Source organism: Lynx rufus, unplaced genomic scaffold (assembly GCF_022079265.1).
Source record: "Lynx rufus isolate CCGP_SWC_20201006 ecotype Redwood Valley unplaced genomic scaffold, mLynRuf1.p SCAF_13, whole genome shotgun sequence".
Classification (NCBI taxonomy): Eukaryota; Metazoa; Chordata; class Mammalia; order Carnivora; family Felidae; genus Lynx; species Lynx rufus.
The window spans coordinates 66,599,476-66,624,690 of NW_025814827.1; the positions used below are offsets into that span (position 1 = coordinate 66,599,476).

General features: G+C 34.9%; 1 protein-coding gene across 1 annotated transcript in view; it reads right to left on the reverse strand.

The window, feature by feature from the left end:
• The window catches only part of MDGA2 (MAM domain containing glycosylphosphatidylinositol anchor 2), an 850,755-nt gene that overhangs the window by 79,623 nt on the left and 745,917 nt on the right, over window positions 1-25,215 (reverse strand). Inside the window, exon 10 of the mRNA XM_047075663.1 lies at window positions 18,168-18,316. Within this exon, the coding sequence (XP_046931619.1) occupies window positions 18,168-18,316 (149 nt within the window). The remainder of the gene's footprint in view (window positions 1-18,167; window positions 18,317-25,215) is intronic.

The window sequence follows — 25,215 nt, forward strand, 5'->3', positions numbered from 1 at the left end:
GGATGCCTGTCCAACATCCTTTCCAATGAAATATTACATTCTAATGATTCAGAGAAGCATACAGAATTTCACAGCAGTGAAATATAGAAGAAAAGAGCTTTTAGAATTAGACAAACAAGGTTAATATTATAGTTCCCCAAGGACCCCTCTCTCTGCAGAACATGATTACAAAGCTTAACTTTCAGAAGATTATTTCTGCATCTAAACAAGATTGATAATACCAATTTCACAGGAATTTTTGGTTTTTAGTATTATATTGGCATATTTTTCTAATTTATATTATTATTTATTCTGAAATCAAACAGTTGTGTTTTGTTTTCCTCATTTACCAATAAAAAAGCAAAAACGGGTATTCATATCATGCCATAATTAAGTAAACTATAAAATAACAAATTGAGGAAAAGATTTCCAAAATCAGAAAGGTTTGTATAAAATATAGAAAATGTAAGTAGAAAAGTGGATGCATCCTAAAATACAGAAGAAATTAAAAGAAGAAAAACATAATGTTCAACTATGTGGGTATAGATATATATAATTCTAATTAAAATATGAATAGCAACTAAAGTTAATACAAAAAGAGGTAGAAATTGTCAATAAGAAATCAGTATAAGAGAAATTAGAAAACAAGATGAAAATCTACCATTAAAAAATGAAGAATAAGAGGGGCACTTGGAAGGCTCAGTCAGTGAAGCGCCCAACTCTTGGTCTCAACTCAGGTCATGAGCCCCTTATGACAGCACAGAGCCTGCCTAGGACTCTTTCTCTCCTCTCTATCCCTCCCCTGCTTATGCTTGCTCGCTCTCTCTCTCTCTCTCCTGAAATGAACTTAAAAAAATTTAAAAAATGAAGAAGAAGAAAGAGGAAGGAGAGGAAAGATGACATAGAAGATAAAGACACACAGCTCAAATGATATTCAGCTGAATTACACTTGTCAGACTCCAACCCACATGTCTTGGGTTCAAATCCCAGTTTCACCTTTGATCTTGGGTGTATTACTTAACCCCATGACTTAATTGTCATTAACACAGAAAAACAGGAATATCTATCTCACTGTGTTGATTAAAAAATAAAATATGGTAGTATATGTAAAGCAAAGTACCAGACTGTGCAGCATGCATACTTCAAGAGCAGCTGGTGGAATCTATAAGAACTCCTAAGTTGAGGAGTAGCCAAGAATAGCATGGAAGTTTTTTGTGTGTCTCACATCCATAAAATACAGCCAGACCAACACTAAACCATCCTACACACCTAGAAAACTGATTGGAGGATTAACACGAGAATCTGCACAACCTGAACCAAATAAAGCAGGCACACAGCACAGAGAAGTGAACTTGGGGAGCGAGAAGCCACGAAGGAAGGAGGGCGGGTGGAGAGAGGACCGAGATGGTGGGGGGGGGGCTGGGGGGAGAATACGGGAAAAGCACTCCTCCCCAAAAGGAGCTGGAGAGAAAGTGGAAAATTGGAAACAGCCATAGGGACTAAAGTACAAAGGGAGAAAGGAGAAAGGAGAAGGTTTAAATTCCATTAAGACTCTAAACAAGGGGAGCACAAAGTCTGCAACTCCACAGCTCGAACCTGGAGGTGCTCTGGTGGGAAGGGTGAATCCCCAGGGGCAGAGTGGGTTCCGGGAGGTTCTCAGGTCACACGGGGAAAAGGAATTCCACTGCTGGAAGACATTTGGTAGAGACTGTTGAAGCCATCTGGTCCCAGCAGACCCCAGAGAATGGGCACATTTGCTGGAGCTAGAACAAGGTCTTTAAGGGTGAAGCCTGGTGCCAGATGTGTGTTGTGATTTTCCGTAATCCCTGAAAAGCTGCTGCTACACTATCTTGTGAACTTTTTCTGTGGTGGGTTGGCATCTTGCCGCAGTCTCGGGGTACCGGAAGCAGCAGGGTCCAGCAAGTGTTCCTGGGTGCAGCGACATTCGGCCATTGCTCGGTGATACTCTCCCGCAGAGGGGCGGAACGGGTCAAAGCCGCAGTCCTTCAGAAGTAAGGAACCGGGGAAAACAGCTGCACCTGAGATAAAACTCGGGAAAGAGGTACTGCCTGGGGCCTGGTCACAGACAGTGAAAAAGCAGGGAATGGACAAAAGCTGAAGACAGAGGACGGGTTGGCAATTGCGGATCCAGGAGAACAGAGTTCTGATACTAGAGACTGGGTAGCTGTGTGACGCCATTTTCACTGCTCCCGTGCTTGCGCATATGCACCTATGAGCACCACAACACTCCACCCCAGTAGGCTAGCAGCACAATCTAGTGGAGAATGGAGCCCTTACACTGAGCCCCGCCCAAACTGGCCAACCTGGCTCTTCAAGAACACAAGTCTCACCGCCTACTTAGTAAATGGATGGACTTCACAGTGCTTCATAGTCTGACTTCTAGGGGAAATGAAGTAATTTCAGTCCTATTTCAATCTGTTAGCAGCTCCATCTATTCAATTTTCCTTCTTTTTTCCCCTCTTTTTCAATTCTCTTCTTTTTCTTGAATACAGAGAAAAAAATCATTTTTATTTTCAATTTTTATTAAAAATATTTTTCTTTAAATTTTTTACTATATTTTTTACTTTTGTGTAATTTTTTTTCAAATTATATTTTACATCCATCATTTTATTTTAGTCTACTTCAGTGTATTCACTTTTTCAAATTTTCAAATGATTTCCTTTTTTTTCTTTTTCTGTTTCCTCTTTTCTGTTTCCTTTCTTTTTCTTGAATGCAGAAAGACAAAAACTTCATTTTAAACTTTCAATTTCTATTAAAAATTCTTTCTTTAATTTTTTGTTGTATTTTATGTAAATTTTTTCAAATTCTATTTTACTTCATTCATTTTATTTTAGTCTACTACAGTGTATTCACTTTTTCAAAATTTCAAATGACTTCCTTTTTTTCTTTCTCTTTTTTCTATTTTTCATTTCTTTTTCTTGAATACAGAAAGAGAAAAAAATTCATCTTTATTAATTTTATTAAAAATATTTCTTTAATATTTTTCTACTATATTCTTTACTTTTGTGTATATTTTTTCAAATTGTATTTTACTCCCATCATCTCATTTTAGTCTACTTCAGTGTATTCATTTCTTCAAATTCTGAAACGATTCCTTCACCCCCCCTTTTTTTTTTCAAATCTGTCAAACCACTTTCAGCACCCAGACCAAAACGCACCCAGGATCTAGGATCATTATTTGATTTGTGTTTGTGTGTGTGTGTGTGTTATTAATTAATAATTTTAATACTTTTAATTTTAATTTTTTAATTTTTAATTTTTCTACATCATTAATTCCCTTTCTCCCTTCAAAAATGACAAAATGAAGGAAATCACTCCAAAAGAAAGAGCACTAAGAAACAACAGCCAGGGATTTAACCAACACAGATATAAGCAAGATGTCTGAACCAGAATTTAGAATCATGATAATAATAAGAATACTAGCTGGAGTCGAAAATAGATTAGGATCCCTTTCTGCAGAGATAAAAGAAATAAAAAATAGACAGAAAGAAGTTAAAAATGCTATAACTGAGCTGCAATCACGGATGGATGCCACGCGGCAAGGATGGATGAGGCAGAACAGAGAATCATCAATATAGAGGACAAACTTATACAGAATAATGAAGCAGAAAAAAAGAGGGAGATTAAGGCAAAAGAGCACGATTTAAGAATTAGAGAAATTAGTAACTCATTAGAAAGGAACATCAGAATCATAGGGGTCCCAGAAGAGGAAGACAGAGAGATAGGGGTAGAAGGGTTTTGTGAGCAAATCATAGTGGAAAATTTTCCTAACCTAGGGAAAGACACAGACATCAAAATCCAGGAAGCACAAAGGACCCCCATTAGGGTCAATAAAAACCGACCATCAACAAGGCATATCACAGTAAATTCACAAAATACTCAGGCAAGGAGAGAATCATGAAAGCAGCAATGGAAAAAAAAGTCCCTAACCTACAAGGGAAGACAGATCAGGTTTGCAGCAGACCTATCCACAGAAACTTGGCAGGCCAGAAAGGAGTGGCAGAGTATATTCAATGTGATGAATCAGAAAAATATGCAGCCAAGAATTCTTTATCCAGCAAAGTTGTCATTCAAAATAGAAGGAGAGATAAAAAGATTCCTAGACAAAAAAAAAAAAAAAAAAAAAAAAAAAAAAAAAAAATTAAAGCAATTTGTGACCACTAAATGAGCCCTGCAATAAATTTTCAAGGGGACTCTCTGAGGGGAGAAAATAATGAATGAATGAATGAATGAATGAATGAATAAATACCAAAAGCAACAAAGATTAGAAAAGACCTGAGAAACTCCAACTCTACAAGCATCATAATGGCAATAAATTCATATCTTTCAGTACTCACTCTACATGTCAATGGACTCAATGCTCCAATCGAAAGACAAAGGGTAACATAGGAAAACAAGATCCATCTATATGCTGATTACAAGAGACCCACTTTAGAACTAAAGACACCTTCATATTGAAAATAAGGTGATGGAGAACCATCTATCATGCTAATGGTTGACAAAAGAAAGCCAGAGTAGCCACACTTACATCAGAAAATCTAGACTTTAAAATAAAGACTGTATCAGGGGCACCTGGGAGGCTCAGTCCTTTCGGTGTCCAACTTCAGCTCAGGTCATGATCTCACAGCTCATGAGTTTGAGCCTCGTGTCAGGCTCTGTGCAGAAAGTTCAGAGCCTGAAGCCTGCTCCAGCTTCTGTCTCTGTCTGTCTGTCTTTCTGTCTCTCTCTCTCCTCCTCTGCTCATGCGCTGTGTCTCAAAGATAAATATATACTAAAAAAATTTTAAATAAGACTGTATCAAGAGATGCAGAAGGGCATTATATCCTAATCAAGGGGTATATCCACCAAGAAGACCTAACAATTGTAACCTTTTATGAGCCAAATGTGGAAGAACCCAAATATATAAATCAATTAATCACAAACACAAACTCATCGATAGTAACACCATAATAGTAGGAGATTTCAACACCCCACTCACAGCAATGGACAGATCATCTAATTAAAAAATCAACAGGAAGACAATGGCTTTGAATGACAAACTGGACCAGATGGACTTAACAGATATATTCAGAACATTTCATCCTAAAGCAGAATATACATTCTTCTCCAGTGCACACGGAACGTTCTCCAGAATAGACCATATACTGGGACACAAATCAGCAGTAAGTAAGTACAAAAAGATCAAGATCATACCGTGCACATTTTCAGACCACAATGTTATGAAACTTGAAATCAACCACAAGAAAGAATTTGGAAAGGTAACAAATACTTGGAGACTGAAGAACATCCTACTAAAGAATGATTGGACTAACCAAGAAGCTAAAGAGGAAATTAAAAAGTATATGGAAGTCAATGAAAATGATAACACCACAACCCAAAACCTCTGGGAGACAGCAAAATGGTCATAAAAGGAAAGTATATAGCAATCCAGGCCTTCCTGAAGAAGGAAGAAAGATCTCAGATACACAACCTAACCTTATGCCTCAAGGAGGTAGAAAAAGAACAGCAAATAAAACCCAAAGCCAGCAGAAGACAGGAAATAACAAAGACTAGAGCCAAAATTAATGTTATCAAAACCAAAAAACCAGTAGAACAGATCAATGAAACCAGAAGCCAGTTCTTTGGAAGAATTAACAAAATTGATAAACCACTAGCCAGTTTGATCAAAAGAAAAAGGAAAGGACCCAAATAAATAAAATCAAGAATGAAAGAGGAGAGATCACAACCAATACAGCAAAAATAAAAACAATAAAAAGAGAATATTATGAGAAATTATATGACAATAAAATGGGCAATCTGGAAGAACCGGACAAATTCCTAGAAACATATACACTACCAAAACTGAAACAGGAAGAAATAGAAAATTTGTACAGACCCATAACCAGGAAGGAAATTTACTTAGTAATCAAAAACCTGCCAAAAAACAAGAGTCCAGGGACACATGGCTTTCCAGGGGAATTCTACCAAACATTTATGGAAGAGTTAACACCTATTCTCTTGAAGATGTTCCAAAGAATAGAAATGGAAAGAAAACTTCCAAACTCTTTCTAGGAAGCCAGCACTACTTTGATTCCAAAACCAGACAGAGACCCCACTATATAGGAGAACTATAGACCAATTTCCCTGATGAACATGGATGCAAAAATCCTCAACAAGATACTAGCCAACTGGATCCAACAATACATTAAAAAAATTATTCACCACGACCAAGTGGGATTTATACCTGGGATGCAGGGCTGGTTCAATATCTGCAAAACAATTAATGTGATTCATCACATCAATAAAAGAACGGACAAGAACCATAGGATCCTCTCAAAAGATGCAGAGAAAGCATTTGACAAAATACAACATCCTTTCTTGATAAAAACCCTCAAGAAGGTAGGGAATGAAGGAGCATAACTCGAGATCATAAAAGCCATATATGAATGACCCAACGTTAATATCATCCTCAATGGGGAAAAACTGAGAACTTTCCCCCTAAGGTCAGAAACAAGACAGGGATGTCCACTCTCACCACTGTTATTCAACACAGTGTTGGAAGTCTTAACCTCTGCAGTCAGCAACACAAAGAAATAAAGGCATCCAAATCGGCCAGGAGGAGGTCAAACTTTCACTCTTTGCAGATGACATGATACTCTATATGAAAAACCCAAAAGATTCCACCAAAATACTGCTAGAACTAATTCATGAATTCAGCAAAGTTGCAAGATATAGAACCAACACACAGCATTCGGTTGCATTCCTATTCACCAACAATGAAGTGACAGAAAGAAAATCAAGGAATCGATCCCATTTACAGTTGCAACAAAACCCATAAAATACCTAGGAATAAATCTAAACAAAGAGGTGAAAAATCCATACACTGAAAATTATAGAAAGCTTATGAAAGAAATTGAAGAAGACACACACACACACACACACACACACACACACACCCCAAGGAAAAAAGATTCCATGATACCGGATAGGAAGAACAAATATTGTTAAAATGTCGATACTACCCAAAGCAATCTACATATTCAATGCAATCCCTACCAAAATAACACCAGCATTCTTCACAGAACTAGAACAAATAATCCTAAAATTTTTATGGAACCAGAAAAGACCCCGAATAGCCAAAGCATTCTTGAAAAAGAAAACTAATGCAGGAGGTATCACAATCCTAGACTTCAAGCTATACTACAAAGGTGTAATCATCAAGACAGTATGAAAAAAAAAAAGTATGTTACTGGCACAAAAACACACTCAGATCAATGGAACAGAAGAGAACCCAGAAATGGACCCACGAACGTATGGCCAACTAATCTTTGAGAAAGCAGGAAAGAATATCCAATGCAATAAAGACAGTCTCTTCAGCAAGTGGTGCTGGGAAAACTGGACAGTGACATGCAGAAGAATGAACCTGGACCACTTTCTTACACCATATACAAAAATAAACTCAAAATGGATGAAAGACCTCAGTGTAAGACAGGAAGCCATCAAGATCCTTGAGGAGAAGGTAGGCAAAAACCTCTTTGATACTGGCTGCAGCAACTTCTTACTCAACACCTCCAGAGGCAAGGGAAACAAAAGCAAAAAATGAACTATTGGGACCTCATCAAAATAAAAAGCTCATGCACAGCAAAGGAAACAATCAGCAAAACTAAAAGGCAACTGACAGAATGGGAGAAGATATTTGTAAACAACATATCAGATAAAGGGTTAGTATCCAAAATCCATAAAGAACGTATCAAACTCAACACCCAAAAAACAAATAATCCAGTGAAGAAATGGGCAAAAGACACGAATAGACACTTCTCCAAAGAAGACATCCAGATGGCCAACCGACACATGAAAAAATGCTCAACATCATTCATCATCAGGGAAATAGAAATCAAAACCACAATGAGATACCACCTTACTCCTGTCAAAATAGCTAACATTAACAACTCAAGCAACAACAGATGTTTGCGAGGATATGGAGAAAGAGGATCTCTTTTGCATTGTTGGTGGGAATGCAAGCTGGTGCAGCCACTCTGGAAAACAGTATGGAGCTTCCTCAAAAAGAACCCCTCAAAATAGAACTACCCTACGCCCCAACAATTGCACTACTAGGCATTTATCCAAGGGATACAGGTGTCCTGTTTTGAAGGGACACATGCACCCCCATGTTTATAGCAGCAGTATCAACAATAGCCAAAGTATGGAAAGAGTCCAAATATCCATTGATGGATGAATGGATAAAGAAGAAGTGATATATATGTATATATACACACACCCATACAATGGAGTATTACTCGATAATCAAAAAGAATGAAATCTTGCCATTTGCGACTACATGGATGGAACTGGAGGATATTATGCTAAGTGAAATTAGTCAGTCAGAGAAAGGCAAAAATAATATGACTTCACTCATATGAGGACTTTAAGAGACAAAACAGATGAGGATAATGGAAGGGAAACAAAAATAATATAAAACGGAGAGGGACAAAACAGAAGAGACTCTTAAATATAGAGAACAAACAGAGGGTTACTGGAGGGGCTGTGGGAGGGGCGATGGGTTAAATGGGTAAGGGGCACTAAGGAATCTACTCCTGAAATCATTGTTGCACTATATGCTAACTCATTTGGATGTAAATTTTAAAAAATTGAAAAAAAAAAAGAACAACTGGTAAGAATAAGTCATTCCTGTTCTATTCAAACTATTGCCTTCAAATTTTTCTCAACTTCTTGCTCTATCTTTTCATAAATGGTTTTCAGAACTTGGAGTCCACTAAACACGTTATGATTGTTTTCATTTCTTGTTTGAACTTTTTAAAACAGAGAACAGAAACTTGGAGTATCTGACAATCCAGTATCAAGCAACTGTACGACTGTAGTTAATGTAATTTTTTGAAATCTTTCATGTTCAGCATTCATCACTCAAAGGTAAATATTCTTCCAGCTACTTTAGTTAAGTTTTATATCATGAAAGTAAGTGTAAAAATATATAGGATCCACATTTTCAGACAACTTAAGAAATGTGAAGAATTAAACTGAAAATGATAAAGATAAATTGATGGTAATTTATAATTAAAAATGAAAAGAAGCAATAGAAAGTGGTTGTCAATTGAAGAGCACTCTGACAATCATTCATTCTTGAAACTTGAGGGAATGATCACTTAGAAGTTATAATAGTGTTTTGAAGTAATAACATTCCTTGATGAGGCACCGAGTCAGTCATTAGAAAACTATCAAATGCAAATTTTAGTTTACACATACCATAAGTAAGTTAACTTTTAACACTCCATTTGTAGGTTTCTTGTAAAAAATCTTTAAAAATATTGGGGCGCCTGGGTGGCGCAGTCGGTTAAGCGTCCGACTTCAGCCAGGTCACGATCTCGCGGTCCGTGAGTTCGAGCCCCGCGTCGGGCTCTGGGCTGATGTCTCAGAGCCTGGAGCCTGTTTCCGATTCTGTGTCTCCCTCTCTCTCTGCCCCTCCCCCGTTCATGCTCTGTCTCTCTCTGTCGCAAAAATAAATAAACGTTGAAAAAAAAATTAAAAAAAAAATATATACAAAATAAGCCTAAGGAACTGTGCATATCTTGCCCAGAAGAACTAAGGGAAATATTTGCATTTAAGTTCTCAGTATACCAGATATATCTTGAAGATTAATGGTAGACTGAGAATATGTTAATAATCACTGGTCTTGGAAATGCATCAATTCAGGCATAACAAAAGGATACCTCTCTGGTTGGAACTCATTGTACCCCTTATAATTTACTCATTATAACATGTAAATTTCAAAATCATTAATTCCAAAAATGGTGTTGAGCAGCATATGCCAAGCACTGTGCTTAAACAGCATTTACACACTTTTTAAATACTGAGATCATATAGGAATGCTATTATGAGAAAATGTCAAAAGATGAAAATGGAATCTGATCTTAGTCCCTTCAATACAGAATGGTTCCAAAGTATGGCCCTGATATAGCTTTATCAAGTTCACACAGGAAGTTGTTAAAAATACAAATACTTGGGCCATACCCCAGACTCACTAAACCAGAACCTGTCGAAGCAGGGTGCAGCAAGTGTTTTATGAAGCACTATAGGTGATTCTGATGTACACTCAAATTTGAGAGCAACTGCTATAACACAAAGTGTGTTCAGTTTATTAATAGACATAGTACATAAAGTAAAAATATAAACTATACATCAATAAGTAAATCTAAATTGAAACAAACAACTTGCATAGTGTTGAAGCCTGAAAAAAGGAAAATGAAGCCAAGTGTCTACCAATAGATGAGTGGATAAAAAAGCAGTGGATATATGTGCAATAGAATATTACTTGGCCATAAAAAAGAATGAAATCTTGCCATTTGCAACAACATGGATGGAGCTAGAGAGCATAATGCTAAGCAAAATAAGTCAGAGAAAGACAAATACTGTATGATTTCACTCATTTGTGAAATTTAAGGAAAAAAACAAATGAACAAAGAAAAAAAAGAGAGAGATAAACCAAGAAACAGATTCTTAACTATAGAGAACAAGCTCATGAAACTGATGGTTATCAGAGGGGAGGTTGGTGGGGAATGGGTGAAATATGTGATGGGATTAAGAGTAGAGCATTAAGTAATGCACAGAAATGTTGAATCACTACATTATACACCTAAAACTAATACTGTATATTGACTATACTGTAATTAAAATAAAAAGCTTAATTTAAAAAGGATTCTTAATCCAAACTTCATTCTCCATTTTAAGTTTTGATATTTTTTTCGCTTAAAAGTAGTTGAATGAATGACTGTTTTCCGGTAAACTCTACAGTCCTAGTCATTTAAGACCATGAATATATAGTATATTATATATTATACAATGTTATAATATATAATAGCACAGAATATAACATATATAGGTCTTTTGGACAGTTTCTTTGGGAGCAAATTCTTGGAACCCATAAACCACTTATTTACAGACTACAAAAGATACAACTTAGACGTGTAAGAAGTGTTCTCTTATCCAAAGAAATATATGAGTCTTCTGTTTTCCTCTTAACAAAATACTGATTCAAATGGACAGCCAAGATAGGTTCAGCTCAATTAGATTTTTTAACACTTGACCTTGAAATAATATTAAACCTACCTACATTTATTTTTTCTATTCCCCTCTTAATTGTTCACCTTAAATAAAAAAGCAACACTGGTTTGTCAGTATCTGGTATTTTTAAACTTCAGGCCTTTTTAAACTTTTAAAATTTATTTAAATGTATGAATACAACCCCCCCCCCCTTTTCAGGCATGTATTCACATACCTTTCCCTTAGTTTCCATGATATAGTAGATTTTTCTACCTCTTAGTTATTTCTTTTTTCACTGGAACTTCTATCCTCACTGTCTTAATGCAGTAAATTTATGTCTCTACATTTTTGCTATCTTCAGTTCTCAGGTCTAATGCTTCTGGTCTATAAATTTATGTTTTCAAGGAGAATTGTTCACTCAAATTCTAGTAGTACATTCCTGCCCAGGCTACCTTTTTTGTTTTATGTTTACTATCACTCAAATTTAACAAGTTCAACTTAAAAATCTGAGCATTCTTGCAAACTTTGATTCAATATCTTATTTTTATCAATAATTTAACAATCTTTCACTCCAAAAGTCTCTTCGAGGTTGCTCATTTTCTATCTCACTCAGGGTCAAGTAAAAGGAAAATTTTCATTAATTTTTCTGAGTAGTATTACTACACAAAATGAAATATGTACAAAGGGCCACAGACTCAGAAAAACTCTTCAGGAAATAGTTGGAATTTTCCAAGACAACATAACCTTATTTTGCAAAGGCTTTCACAGAAAAGGCCCTTGGCTTGTCCAGGTCTTTCAAATGTATCCTATTTATTCCTCCTAAAAAATAAATTGTGAAGTGAGTATTTATGGAATGAATGAAGAATATATGTGTGGTGTCTTTCATTTGGAAGATGGAGATAGCCACTTTTTATGAACTGGCATATGGCTTATTTCTTTTCCAGAGCCAAAGAGACCATTAACAAAATGGCTTCTCTACCTTTCTCTCCATTGCCTGCTCTCTTCTTCATCTATATACTTGATGATTTCCAGAACATTCACTAAAGAGATTGAAGTAAATGGCAGAAAACAAAGGTCATTGTACTTTTAAAAACTGTTTCTCACAAATTAAATCAATATTCAAGTTCTGCCCATTTCAACATTTTCTTAATTCAATTTTTCTCTCTCCCCTTTCACTACTCTAATGTAAATCTTACTCAACCTTACTTCAAACGTTCCTAATTTTCTTCTCTGCCTCTCTTATAATATAATTTAATATACTATGGATGATATGATCAGATTAATCTATAGAACATGTCATTTTATTCACGACTTAAGACTATACAGTGAATCCACATTATCTATCAATTCTCCACAGATTTCCCTGGGCCAGTATGAAATGTCAACCTATGTCAAATGGTTCCTCCAAACATCTCTCTCAACGAAATCTGTCCAATTGGTTTAAGTCAATCATACACATTAATCTCATTCTGTCTTATTCTATCATTTTACTTCAGCATCTGTAGACTGCCAGTACTTCTTTACATGAGTTGCTAAAGTACAAAAAGTCATTCCCCATGATCAATTATACTCCATGCTCCTTAAATTTTTCTGTTTCTATCAATACATTAAATGAGGTACTTAGCAATATTAATAACCACAATGGTCATACATATGGTCATTTGTGTATATAATACATTTATAAATTAAAAAAAATAATATTTATTTTTGAGAGAGAGACAGAACATGAATGGAGGAGTGGGGAAGAGAGAGAAAGAGACAGAGAATCCAAAGCAGGCTCCAGGCTTTGAGCTGTCAGCACAGAGCCTGATGTGGGGCTTGAACCCACAAGCCATGAGATTATGGCCTGAGAAGTCAGGTCCCCAACTAACTGAGCCATCCAGGTGCCCCCATACATTAAAAATTTTTAACTGCTATATTATAGTATAATATTAAAACTTAAGTAAACAACAATAAGCAATAAATTATTTAACAAAATAACAAAAATGTTTTAAATGTAAGGAAAAATAAACTATAGCTCAGTTTTATGGTCACATGTATAAAAAGTAAAATTAAATTTATAATTAAGTCATGTAATAACTATACCAAAAAGTATATTCATAATTAGTGATTTCTTGATTAGTCTATATTAGTGATTACCATTTATGAAAAAAATTGAGTATAAATCTATAAAAACCAATAAACAAGTCTCTAACTTGGTGATCACATCTCTTACCCATACTACTTTGCAGTACTTATTGCTTTTATACTTGTTTCTATGGCATTTTGTACATAGTCCTATTATAGCTCACTTTAACAAGACACTGAGGGCAATGCTTCTTTTTTGAACTGGTAATCGCCATAGGGTTAACTTACTTAAAGTTTTATTGACTGAGTGGTCAAATGAAGATGATAATTCTAAGCATTATAATATATCATAACTTAAAAAAAATTTAATGTTTATTTTTGAGACAGACAGAGCATGAACAGGGGAGGGTCAGAGAGAGAGGGAGACATAGAATCGGAAGCAGGCTACCGGCTCTGAGCTGTCAGCACAGAGCCCAATGCGGGGCTCGAACTCACAGAGTGTGAGATCGTGACCTGAGCCAAAGTCAGAAACTCCACCGACTGAGCCACCCAGGTGCCCCTAATATATCATAACTTAAAAAGAACAGAGGCATTTCATTTTATTCAATAAAACATCCTACTTTCCAAGGATGACAGTCAAAAAGCCACATTCATTGTGCATCTCTATGACAGAGTATAAAAAAGAAACTGCATAAAACTTCACAATCCTTTATTATTAAAACTATAGCTGTGTGTGTTTCAAATGCGGCCAAACGATGTTTATGGTACCTTCAGATAACTTAGAAACAGTTTTGCTTGTTCCTTAATTCCTTAGATACCAAGGAAAGCAGACATTCAAATAACCTTTTCTCTTTCCTGTTAAGCAACAAATGAAGCAAATAATTGTGGGGCTAGTAGCTGTCTAAGGAGATTAAACAATTGCTTAGCTGAGCCTAAAAAGTATAAATTAAAGATATTAAGGTTTTGAGAAAACTTTTTTCCCACATATTACATTTTTTAACTTCATATGATGTATCTGTTCTCTTTTTAAGTCTCTTAAAGCTGTGATTCCAGAACACCAGTGTTCTTTTTTTCTCAAATACACTGCAGCAATTTCTAAGAAAAGTATATAAGCAATACTCAAATTCGAAGGGAATTTTCATCATATTTAAATATAGACTAAATAATTTAATTGAAGTAATCATCCATTTACCAGAAAGCTACAGAAATGCCAGGTTCAGCTCACCAACTCTATCCAGTTGTGGGTTTAATAACACAGCAGTGATTTTATCACCTGAATTTAATAATAGGTAACAAGGTTTCTAACAGTTTCTGGCTTAAAAACAAAGTAGGGCTCTCTAGGATTGAATTTGCCATTATTTTTTAAGAATCAGATTTGTTTTACAGACTTCATCTAATACAGAAATGTATTACATAATGTTTGATATAAAAGGGGAGGTGCTCTGCACTAGATAACCTACATATTTTGTGGGTAGAAGAAATTATTTAGATATATATGCTCAAAATAAAAATACTGGCCAAAGAAATAAGTCTTTTTTTTTAAATTTTTTAATTTATTTTTGAGAAAGAGAGAGACAGAGCATGAGCAGGGGAGGGGCAAAGAGAGAGGGAGACACAGAATCCGAAACAGGCTCCAGGCTCTGAGCTGTCAGCACAGAGCCTGACACGGGGCTCGAACTCAGGGACTGTGAGATCATTACCTGAGCCAAAATCGGACGCTTAACCAACTGAGTCACCCAGGAGCCCCCAAAGAAATGTCTTAAAAAAAACAGGAAATATGTGACATAAATTACTAATAATCCCTCGAGGAAAAACTGGTCTCATAATCAAAGGTATAAATGTTAGTTATTAGGGAAAAAAACCCATTTTTCAGCCATTTTAATCTATTTATAAAATCCATTTGGTTGAGGTTACATTCCTAGCAGTGTTTATTTCAAAATCATGCAAGTTATATTGATTATATTCAATAGCTCTTGATTCAAGATTCTGTGATAGCTTGGGGGATGAAAAAGGCCATTTGTATGTAATATAAAATCTTTATTACAGTGATCATCAGATCAGAATGCAAGAGTGATTTCTGTTAAAAATGCTGGTATCTGTGTCTTTAAAAATGTTAATACCTAAAGGTACATGCCAATGAAAGAAGAAATCTAAATTTTCTAATATAGAAAAATAACCATATTTTACATTAATATCTTTGTTTCCTTTTATTAAGCAGGGGATATTCTTAAAAGTACTCTATCACTTTCATTATATCTAGAATGCCTTTCCCAGACTATGGCTCATAACATCAGAAATACATTTTCCTGTAGTGGATGGCATGAATCTCACAAACTTGGAAAGAATAGTATTAGCAGCAGACTTACTGATCTGATCAAGAAGGCTTTAAACTAAGACTCAAGGTGGAAGAGAAAAATGTGAATCAGTAAAATGGATATTATGGAAGACAAGTTTGAAATGAAAATAAGACAAAGGGACAAAATTGTCTAGAAATTACTTCGTGAAAATCATGGTTTGGAATAATACTTAGGCCTAGGATATACAGTATACCGAATGCAACTAAAAAATAGTAGACATGTTAAGGTCCTAAAATGCCCCCTTTTTTTTTAACTCCTTACACAATTCTGGTAACTGAATGTGAGAACTCCAACAGATGTTTATGTAAGGAATGCCCCGCACAAGGGAAGCTGGCCTGTGAGGCAAGTGTGGAATGCATTCCACTCCACATCCAATTGCCTGAAAGGTATCATTATATTCAATTTACAGGGTAGGAATCTAGGTATAGGTATGTTCAGAAATCTGCTCCAGGTTATATAGTTAAAAAATGATGAGGCTAGATTGGCTAGAATTGGAAGCCAGATATGTCTGGAATGCATAATTTGAAAAAAACATAGAGGAAATTTATACACACATATACACTCTTAATTTATTCTAGAGTAGCAGAGTAGGGGGAAATTGTCTAATTTGTTCACAAGGAACACCACAGTGACTAGGAAATGTGTATCAGTGCACATCAGAGAGTTATATACTAGTTATATACTAGAGATCCAGATATGTAAAAATAAGAATTTATAGGAGATGCTAATGTAGGAGAGGAAAATCTGAAGAGAAACTGCCATTGGAAAATAGGGTAGCGATCATTGTGAAACATAATACAGAAAGTAGTTTATTAATAATGAGTACAGATGTGGACAGAAGGAAGGGCTTCAATTAGTTGGATCCCTCTTAGAAGGAAATCTGATTCTGCTCAAATCAATTTGGGAGGAATGGCTCTAATGGTAACTGCTTTTCTGTTAAATCTGACTTAGAGAGAAGGTAGCTGCATACACAGTGGAGACATTGGGAATGGAGGTTTTGAGAGACAGGAGAGTAAAGGAAGGTAATGATGAGCAGAGTTGGGTAAATTCTGCAGACCCAAAATAGGCAGCCCTTAAGTTTACAGGAGCAATGGGCCATTACCCAGGTACTGTAAGAGAATACATCTGAAGAAGAAAGTAAGAAACTAAAGATGAAATTCTGACTTTATCATTGCAAATAAAGTTATAACCAGAAAAAAAGGAAAAGACACCTAAGGAAAATAACAATTTTACAAATACCAATTTGTATTCGGTTCTTAGATATCTCAAAATACAGATAATGAAAGATGAATGTGAATGACCAAATCAAGTGGTAAGGACTCAGAAAATGAGTTGACATGTCTAAAGTCAAGAATGCCCTAAGATGCTGTAAATATGAAAGATCTAAAAATGTTAGCTTAAGAAAAAAAAAAAAAGAAAAAGAAGTCCACCAGCTGAAGGAAAAAGAACTGCTAACCTTTCTTGTTTATATTTTCTTTATTAGGGAAAATTGTCATCACATTAGAATGAGTAGAACAAACAATTTCGATATACGTTTGGGATTTACTCAGATTTCCTTAGGAACTGAAGCAAAAGGGGAATAATAAACTTTCTCAATGATACCCTGCTGTCTGCTCTATCAGCGACCTATGAATACTTAGACAAGAAAGTGGCAATTTTCAAATGCCAGGATGTATTTACTAGAAAAAAGATTCTTTCATTTTTTCATTTAGATTAGATTAGACAGGAAAGACATGAATATTCAACTCACAATATATCTTAATTTGAATAATGTATCTTACATAGTCTTTTATTATAACTTTGTGAACAAGGTAGAAAAACACTGGTTTTATGATAATACAACTGAGGGGATTAATGATGGTTGATCAATCTTCTCCAAGCAAACTTTGTCCTTTCTGTTGTGGAAACTCAAAATGCTATTCTGTTATTTCATCAAGGAAGTGGAATAACACTTTACAAGTCTGGGGATAATATAAAGTTGTGAGGGAAAGCTAATAGATTATATAGTCATCAAATAACTCTTCAAAAATGTTTTGTTATGTTGAAACAGTCACTCCAGATAATATACTATGTAACAGGAATCAATGTAAAGACCCACATTTAAATTTCAAAAATGTCATTTACACCAACAAGGGATAATTTGGTTTAATGATGGTTCACTTGAAAATATTTATTTTCACATAACCCATAATCTTTAGCTACTTTAGGAAAACATACTTGATTGTTTTTTCTCATTTTACTAAAATATTTCTATTCTTCCAATATATTAAATTCACTCTTAAAACATCCTCTCTATGTACTTTGAAACCTTTAGTGTAAAAATAACTAAGACTTCTAACTCCTTAGGAAACAAGACAAAGAATTATGCATTATAGGTAAGTGTAAGCACATCTTAAATAAGTTTCTTTCATAGCAGTAATACAGTGTAATTTCTATAGCATATCTAGTGATGAAGGATTTCAGAAGGCTCAAAGGATATCACTTTCGAATGTCTGCTGTCACAGCAGAAAATGCAAAAGTTAATTCAAACATTCGTAAATAATTCCAAACAATTCTATGTAAAGCACAATAATCTTTCATATGGAAAAATATATTCTGGAATTTATGCAAAATGATTAAAAATTTAGAGCAATAAATCATAATAACAAGGTCTTCACAGAGAACCACAAAGAGAGAGAAAAAAAGGCACCGAAGAAATTTCTTTCTCACCTGCCTAATACCCAACCGGTATGCAACAATCCGATCTACTGCATCGGGATTCATTTGTGTCCACTGTAGACTGTAAGAATAAACACGGTGTCTGTTCTGCCACACAGGATTGTAGGTATCATAATAGAATTCTGGAGCATAGGCCTTTCCTAAAAATAGAAAGAGTGCTTAAATTTAATGATGACACATTAAACATGCATATTCTTTTTGACCCTCTTACCACATTCTACCATGTGTGCCACGAGTAATTCTTCTACTTGAAAAGTCATATTATTAAAATCTAATCAACTTTCTGGAGAATTCTGAGCATAGATACAGGAAGATTTCCTGGCTGATTAGATGAACAGTGTGAGAGGAAGAGAAGAATCAAGGACGACTACAAGTTTTTGGCCCAAGAAAGAATGGAGTTTCCATCAACTGAGATGAAAACCCATCAGAGGATCAAATTTGGGGGCAGAACTTCAGAAAGTTACTTTTGAACAGTTTAAATGATACAAATGGAGTCATCAAGTGGGATATACTAGTCTCGAATTCAGCTCTAATCCAGGATTAGAGCTATATACTCTTGCTAACCATAGGCATATAGATAGATTTTAAATTGAAAGCCATGAGATTGATGAGGTCACCAAGGGGTTATGAATAGATAGATAAGACGACTAAGGCCTGACCCTGGAGCAACCCAGCATTAAGAATGATGAGAGAAGATAACCCTGACAAAGTGTGAGAAGGAATAAACCTGTCAACAGGAGGAAAATAAAAATTGTGGCATCCAAGAAGTCAAAAGTAGTATTTCAGCAAGTGAATGATCAATTCTGTCAAAACAAATTAGTTAAAATGAAAATCTGTGTTTAGATTGTGTTTGGTCAATAAATTTGAAATTGCTGAAACAACACAGGGACATAAGAACTTGGGCCAATAACAAAGAGGCTTTTATTTAGATTTTAAGAATATCTGAAGTGCATATAGTGTATATAACATATATAAACCATCTCGGTTTTTTTTTTTTCCAAGTTCCAAGTTGAAAAATGTACAGACCACTTGGAATGATAGATCCAACTCCTGATATTCTGAAAAACAGATTTTTTCATACTTCATTTTTTTTTTTACCGATAATGTATTTATTTATTACATCAACAACATTAAAGGAGAGCCTATTAAATGCCATGTAGTATACTAAACATTGGGGACACAATGAACGAAGTATGGCCTCTGTCCTCATAGAAAATGCTAACATTTTCTTAGACTTTTCAAATAACTTTGCAATTCCTACTGAATGATGAGTTAATAAGTTGTACATTTATCATCCCTCATTCAACATCTTTTCTGTTTTTTATTTTATAAAAATTAAATATTAAATGTCCTCCTGGGTTTTTCCTCCTGGGTTTCTTTCTGTGGGAACTTCTATTACCTGGTTTTTCATATTTCTTCATCACTACTCATCTATCATCTAATCGTTGCAGAAGAGCTGGCCTGTAAAAAAATTTTTTTTAATGTTTATTTATTTTTGAGAGAGAGAGATAGAGAGTGAGCGGAGAAGGCGCAAAGAGAGAGAGAGGGAGACACAGAATATGAAGCAGGCTCCAGGCTCTGAGCTGTCAGCAACAAAGTCCGTCGCAGGGCTCAAACTCACAAACTTTGAGATCATGACCTAAGCCGAAGTTGGACACTTAACTGACTGAGCCACCCAGGCTCTCTGGCCCATAAACATTTCTAAAGGATAGTTAAAAAATGGGTTTTGCCCACTAAGAAGAGAAGTGATAGTCTCTATTACCCCAGAGATGTTCACCAGGAAAAAATAGCATCGGGTGAGCTGAATTAGATTTTTGATACTTTTACCAGCAAAATTACATGGAATCAAATATCTGAATTTTAGTAACATTTGGAAAAGCCTACCACATCAATATTCTGTGACTTAAAAAAATGTTCCGTGAATATTCATTCAGTTGAATTGGAAATGAATTAAAAAGAAGGTCTCCTGCATAGAAGGAACTCTCTAGAAAAGAGCCATCACATTCGCTTTATTGCTTCTTTTATCTTTTTATGGTATTTTTATCTATTACTAAGTGATAGCACAAATTTATTGTTCACAAGACTGAAGGGCAAAATCTAGGTGGAAAATAATGCTCTGAATGAAGAAATCAATACCCAAAATGTCACTGGCAACTTGTATTTGAGACCAAATTTCTCAAAATGTTATTGAGGACATGCATTTAGTAGTAGCTTAAAGAGCTAGGGGTTTTGATTAAAAGTAAGCATCCAAAACGTAAAAATGAAGCAAGTGAGCTGCTTAAGTAAGTAATGCAAACCTGGAGTGTTTTCATTAGAGACTAGTGATGATTTAATTAATGAAGTAATAGTCTCAGTAGGGTTTTTTTTTTTTTTTTTTGGAGGGGGGTGCTTTTGTTTTTTAACCAAGGGGGAAATGCAGCAGTACTAAATTTAGTTCTAAGCATCACTGTTTATAAAATGAAGGACACATTCAAATGGAATGAGTACACAGAGTAGAGTCACAACCTATGGCTGTTTAGCATAGAAAAGGACAAAAAAAAATCTCTCAAAAAAGGGCAAATGCAGTTTTCTAAGAATTGAAATTCTATCACAGAGAAAGAAGATCAGACAAATTTTAACAGATCTATGAAATAAGATGAATACCAGCAGGTGGCTATTAGAAGGAAACACATTTTGATGTAGAAATGTTCTCCCAATCCTTTCTGAATATGGAATGATCTACATCATTGATTTATTTTCTCTTTGCTAGAGGTATTTAATCAATACCTACTAATCATTTAGCAGGTCTGAGATGGTGACTAGCCACAGGGTGGCCCTTAAAGTACCACTGAGTCGCAGATCTATTGGGTGCTATGAAACATGTGCCTGCTGTTTATTGTATTACTTTAACTGTAGAAATCATAGTAATTTACAGATTCCATTGCATGTTTCTATTGCCTGTAATATAATCCTGTTTTTTGTTTAGTGCCAGGAGGGTAACAGACTGTCTGTCATAAATGCAAATAGCCATAATTCTAGAACTCATTGTTTACCTAAATAAATACTTTTAAGGTTATTGAAGCAGTTAGACCTTGAAATTAAGAAAATCCTCATGATCCTATGAATAATATGAATTAATCAAGATCTATTTTCAAGATCATCTAACACTCCAAATAGATCCAAATTTCAGTGTAAAATTCCATCATCCGTATATTCAATTGCAGAATATTATAAAGGCTTTCCAGAATATTTTCAAAAATATTTGATTTGCATTGATATATCTGTATTGTTGTGAGTAACATAATATGCAGTCATCTTTCATGGACAATCAGATTAGAAAATAATTTAGAAATGATCTGTTTCAATATCTCATATGACAATAAAGAGATTTAGGAACAAAGAAATGGTGATGATGTATGAAAGCTGAAATAAATAAAAAATCAAATAAAAAAGGCTCCATTACAAATTTTGAATTTGATTTGTGAAATAAAAAAAAATAGAGAAAGTTTTATTTTAATTAGAAGTTTTATGTTTTTACTTTTTCTAATTTTACTTGAACTGCACAACCTTAGAATTAAAAATGAAAAAGGTTTTTGGGGCGCCTGGGTGGCTCAGTTGGTTGAGTGTCTGACTTAGGCTCAGGTCACAGTCTCACAGTTTTTGAGTTTGAGCCCTGCTTTGGGCTCTGTGCTGACAGCTCAGAGCCTGGAGCCTGCTTCAGATTCTGTGTCTCCCTCTCTCTCTCTGCCCCTCCCTCTCCCTCTCTCTCTCTTAAAAGTAAATAAACATTAAAAATGATGAAAAAGTTTTTAGATGGTGCACAATACTGAATAGTAATAAATAATTACTGACAAGAAATCTTGACGAGTTACAGTTAAATATAGATATTATGCTTATGTTTCAGAACATATTTTGTACTAAATCTCTTTTGTATAAATTTTATTGAATAAAATGCTTTCTATTTCATTTAGAGAAATAATTTTTTAAAGTGACATACACACACATTTCTTCTCTGATTTCAGAGCCAATCATATTAAATATTTATACAGTCATTTGTAAGAAGCTCACCATAATACTAAAGAAATACCCTTATAATAATCCTAGACTCTGACAACCAAACATGACATCTGCTGGTTGAACACAGAAAGAATTCATAACATATTTTTTTTTCTTTTTTATTCTGTGGGCATTTTTTTTCTCCTTCTAGCAAGCATGCCAAGAAATTTCCTTTCTCTTTTATATTCTAGTTTTATTTTTATGCAACGTTGTCCCAGTTTAAATCTTTTTAGACTAAATGACCTAGTTCATTATCTAAACTAGCAGATACTTTTTAGATATATTATGTTCATAGATTGTAAATTTTAAAATATTCTTAAAATATACATAGATAAAATATTTAATTGTTCACAATTTTAAATAGAATTTGTATAAAATACATTTACTCTCTGGCAAATAACTTTTGAAAAGTGATTAAATTGGTATTTCAAAATATGATTTTATGCATAAGCTAAAAGTTGAAGATCTAGTAAGAAGATATAACATGTCACTTTCCATAGCAGTAAAGACAGTTATCTCAGACATAGGGTTACTAGAAAATAGTTTCCCTTCACCAGCAAAGGAAGATGACAAAAAATTATATTAAATCATCATTTAATCTTTAAATATATATATTAATTTTTAACTTTTATTTTATTATTGAGAGAGAGAGAGAGAGAGAGAGAGAGCAAGTGCACATGAGCTGGGCAGAGAGAAGAGGAGACACAGAATCTGAAGGAGGCTCCAGGCTCTGAGCCATCTGCACAGAGCCTGACACGGGGCTTGAACTCACAAACTGTGAGATCATGACCTGAGCCGAAGTCGGACGCTTAACCGACAGCCACCCAGGCGCCCCATAATCATTAAATATATATATATTAAATCATCATTGGCCAGTGATATCACTGGAGTGCTTGAGTAAATCCAATACCAAGTTATTTTTGGAAGACATATTCTCAATTTAGACTACAGAGAATTTATCCTAATTAAACCTCAATGGATATGAATTCAGAATACAACATTACTAACAAGAAAACATTCAACTATGAATGACTAAGAAAGCCAATAAACAGCTGAATTAGTCTATAGATAAATAGAAACACATAATAGAATTTATAAATAAGTATGCCCAAGACCATTGAAGAATTACAATAGAGGATGATAAACCAATACTATGGGACCTTCTATGAAAGAATAACTAATATTCCCTACTGGGAACAAAGGTAGGCTTCACAGGGGGATATTTGACACCTTTATAGATCTTAAAGAAGAAATTGTTTGGACAGACAAGGGTGGCTTATGAAGGGACAAAGAAGAGAAGAAATAAAGCATGGCCCTTGGCAGCGAAAAAGGACTATATTATAGATAATATTTGAGAAGTATCACAGGATCTGGTATAACGAGCATGCAATTCCCGCCTTTCCTACAAACTCTACACTTTTGATGAATAGGGATGATATCATCAGATGACTAACAGCTGACACACTCATGTACTCGAATAAGACAGGAAGAATAGGTCAGTGCTAACTTATGAAGTGCCTTGTTTGATATAATAAGATGTTTCATACTTACCATATAGCCCAATTATTCTCTAATTATTTTAATCAGTACTCACTTAAGTAGGAGAAAAGATTTTATATGTGTCTACTAATTTTCACTTCCCAGAGTGAAAAGAACTCAGTGAAATCAATGAATTGAATGAAAACTAAATTAATAATCAAAATGATAATAATCAAGGAATTTCATAAAAGATACACTAGCAAAGTATCAAAAATAATAAAAATATTAATGTTTTTAATTTTTTTTTCAACGTTTATTTATTTTTGGGACAGAGAGACACAGAGCATGAACGGGGGAGGGGCAGAGAGAGAGGGAGACACAGAATCGGAAACAGGCTCCAGGCTCTGAGCCATCAGCCCAGAGCCTGACGCGGGGCTCGAACTCACGGACCGTGAGATCGTGACCTGGCTGAAGTCGGACGCTTAACCGACTGCGCCACCCAGGCGCCCCAACATTAATATGTTTTAAATGTGTATTTATTATAAGAAAAGTGGCTACAGAGATTCGTGGGAAACTTAAAACACTGATGATGTACTGATTTAAACAAACAAACAAACAAACAAACAAATAAGACTTCTAAATATCAGAAGAATCAGAGCTCTGTGCCTGTATGCATTTTTAGTAGAAGCTAACAAACACAGTCAAATCACATTGTGTTCAGACCCAGAGGCCGGCTAAGACTGAGGCCAGTTTATTAGACAGCAAAATCTATGTAGTTCTGTCATTCCTCCAAAGGATAGAAGAAAGAACATGCAATTGTTGAAACCATAAATGTCTTGTCTTCAAATTAGTGAATCCTGAGCCATATTAAAAAGGAAAGAAAAGAAAAAAGAAAAGAAAAAGAAATGATTCTATAGAAATGGAGATTTTTCTGGGGTGCCTGTGAGGCTCAGTCAGTTAAATGTCCAACTCTTGGTTTCTGCTCAGGTTATGATCTCATGGTGTGAGATCCAGCCTAGTGTCAGGCTCTGCACTGACAGTGTGGAACCTTCTTGGGATGCTCTCGCTCGCTCTCTCTCACTCTCTCTCAAAATAAGTAAAATAAACTTAAAAAATTAAAAAAAGAAATGGAGATTTTTCTAAGTTTTAAATCAGGAATAGGATACAAATCCACTTCATAGTTTTTAATTATAATTGGTAGGAAAGAAGAGAGTGGAGTAGATAAGTGAAAAGTCCTGAGTAGGAAACCAGCAAGAAGATGTTGTTAAAAAACAAACAAAAAACCCAAAAACATAATTTGAGAAATGAAGAAAGGTGGATGAAGTCAAAACTCATTACAGATAAACACCCAATTAACATTTGTCCTCTGACTGGATACTATGGATAAACTCCTAAATTTTCAATTTGCACTGGACTGGACTGGACACTAGAGTCTACAACTGAGATGGAAAATGACTGTATGCATCTCATCCTGGAAGAAGAGTGAAGAGATACATTACTTCTTGGTATCCTATCCTTCTGAAAG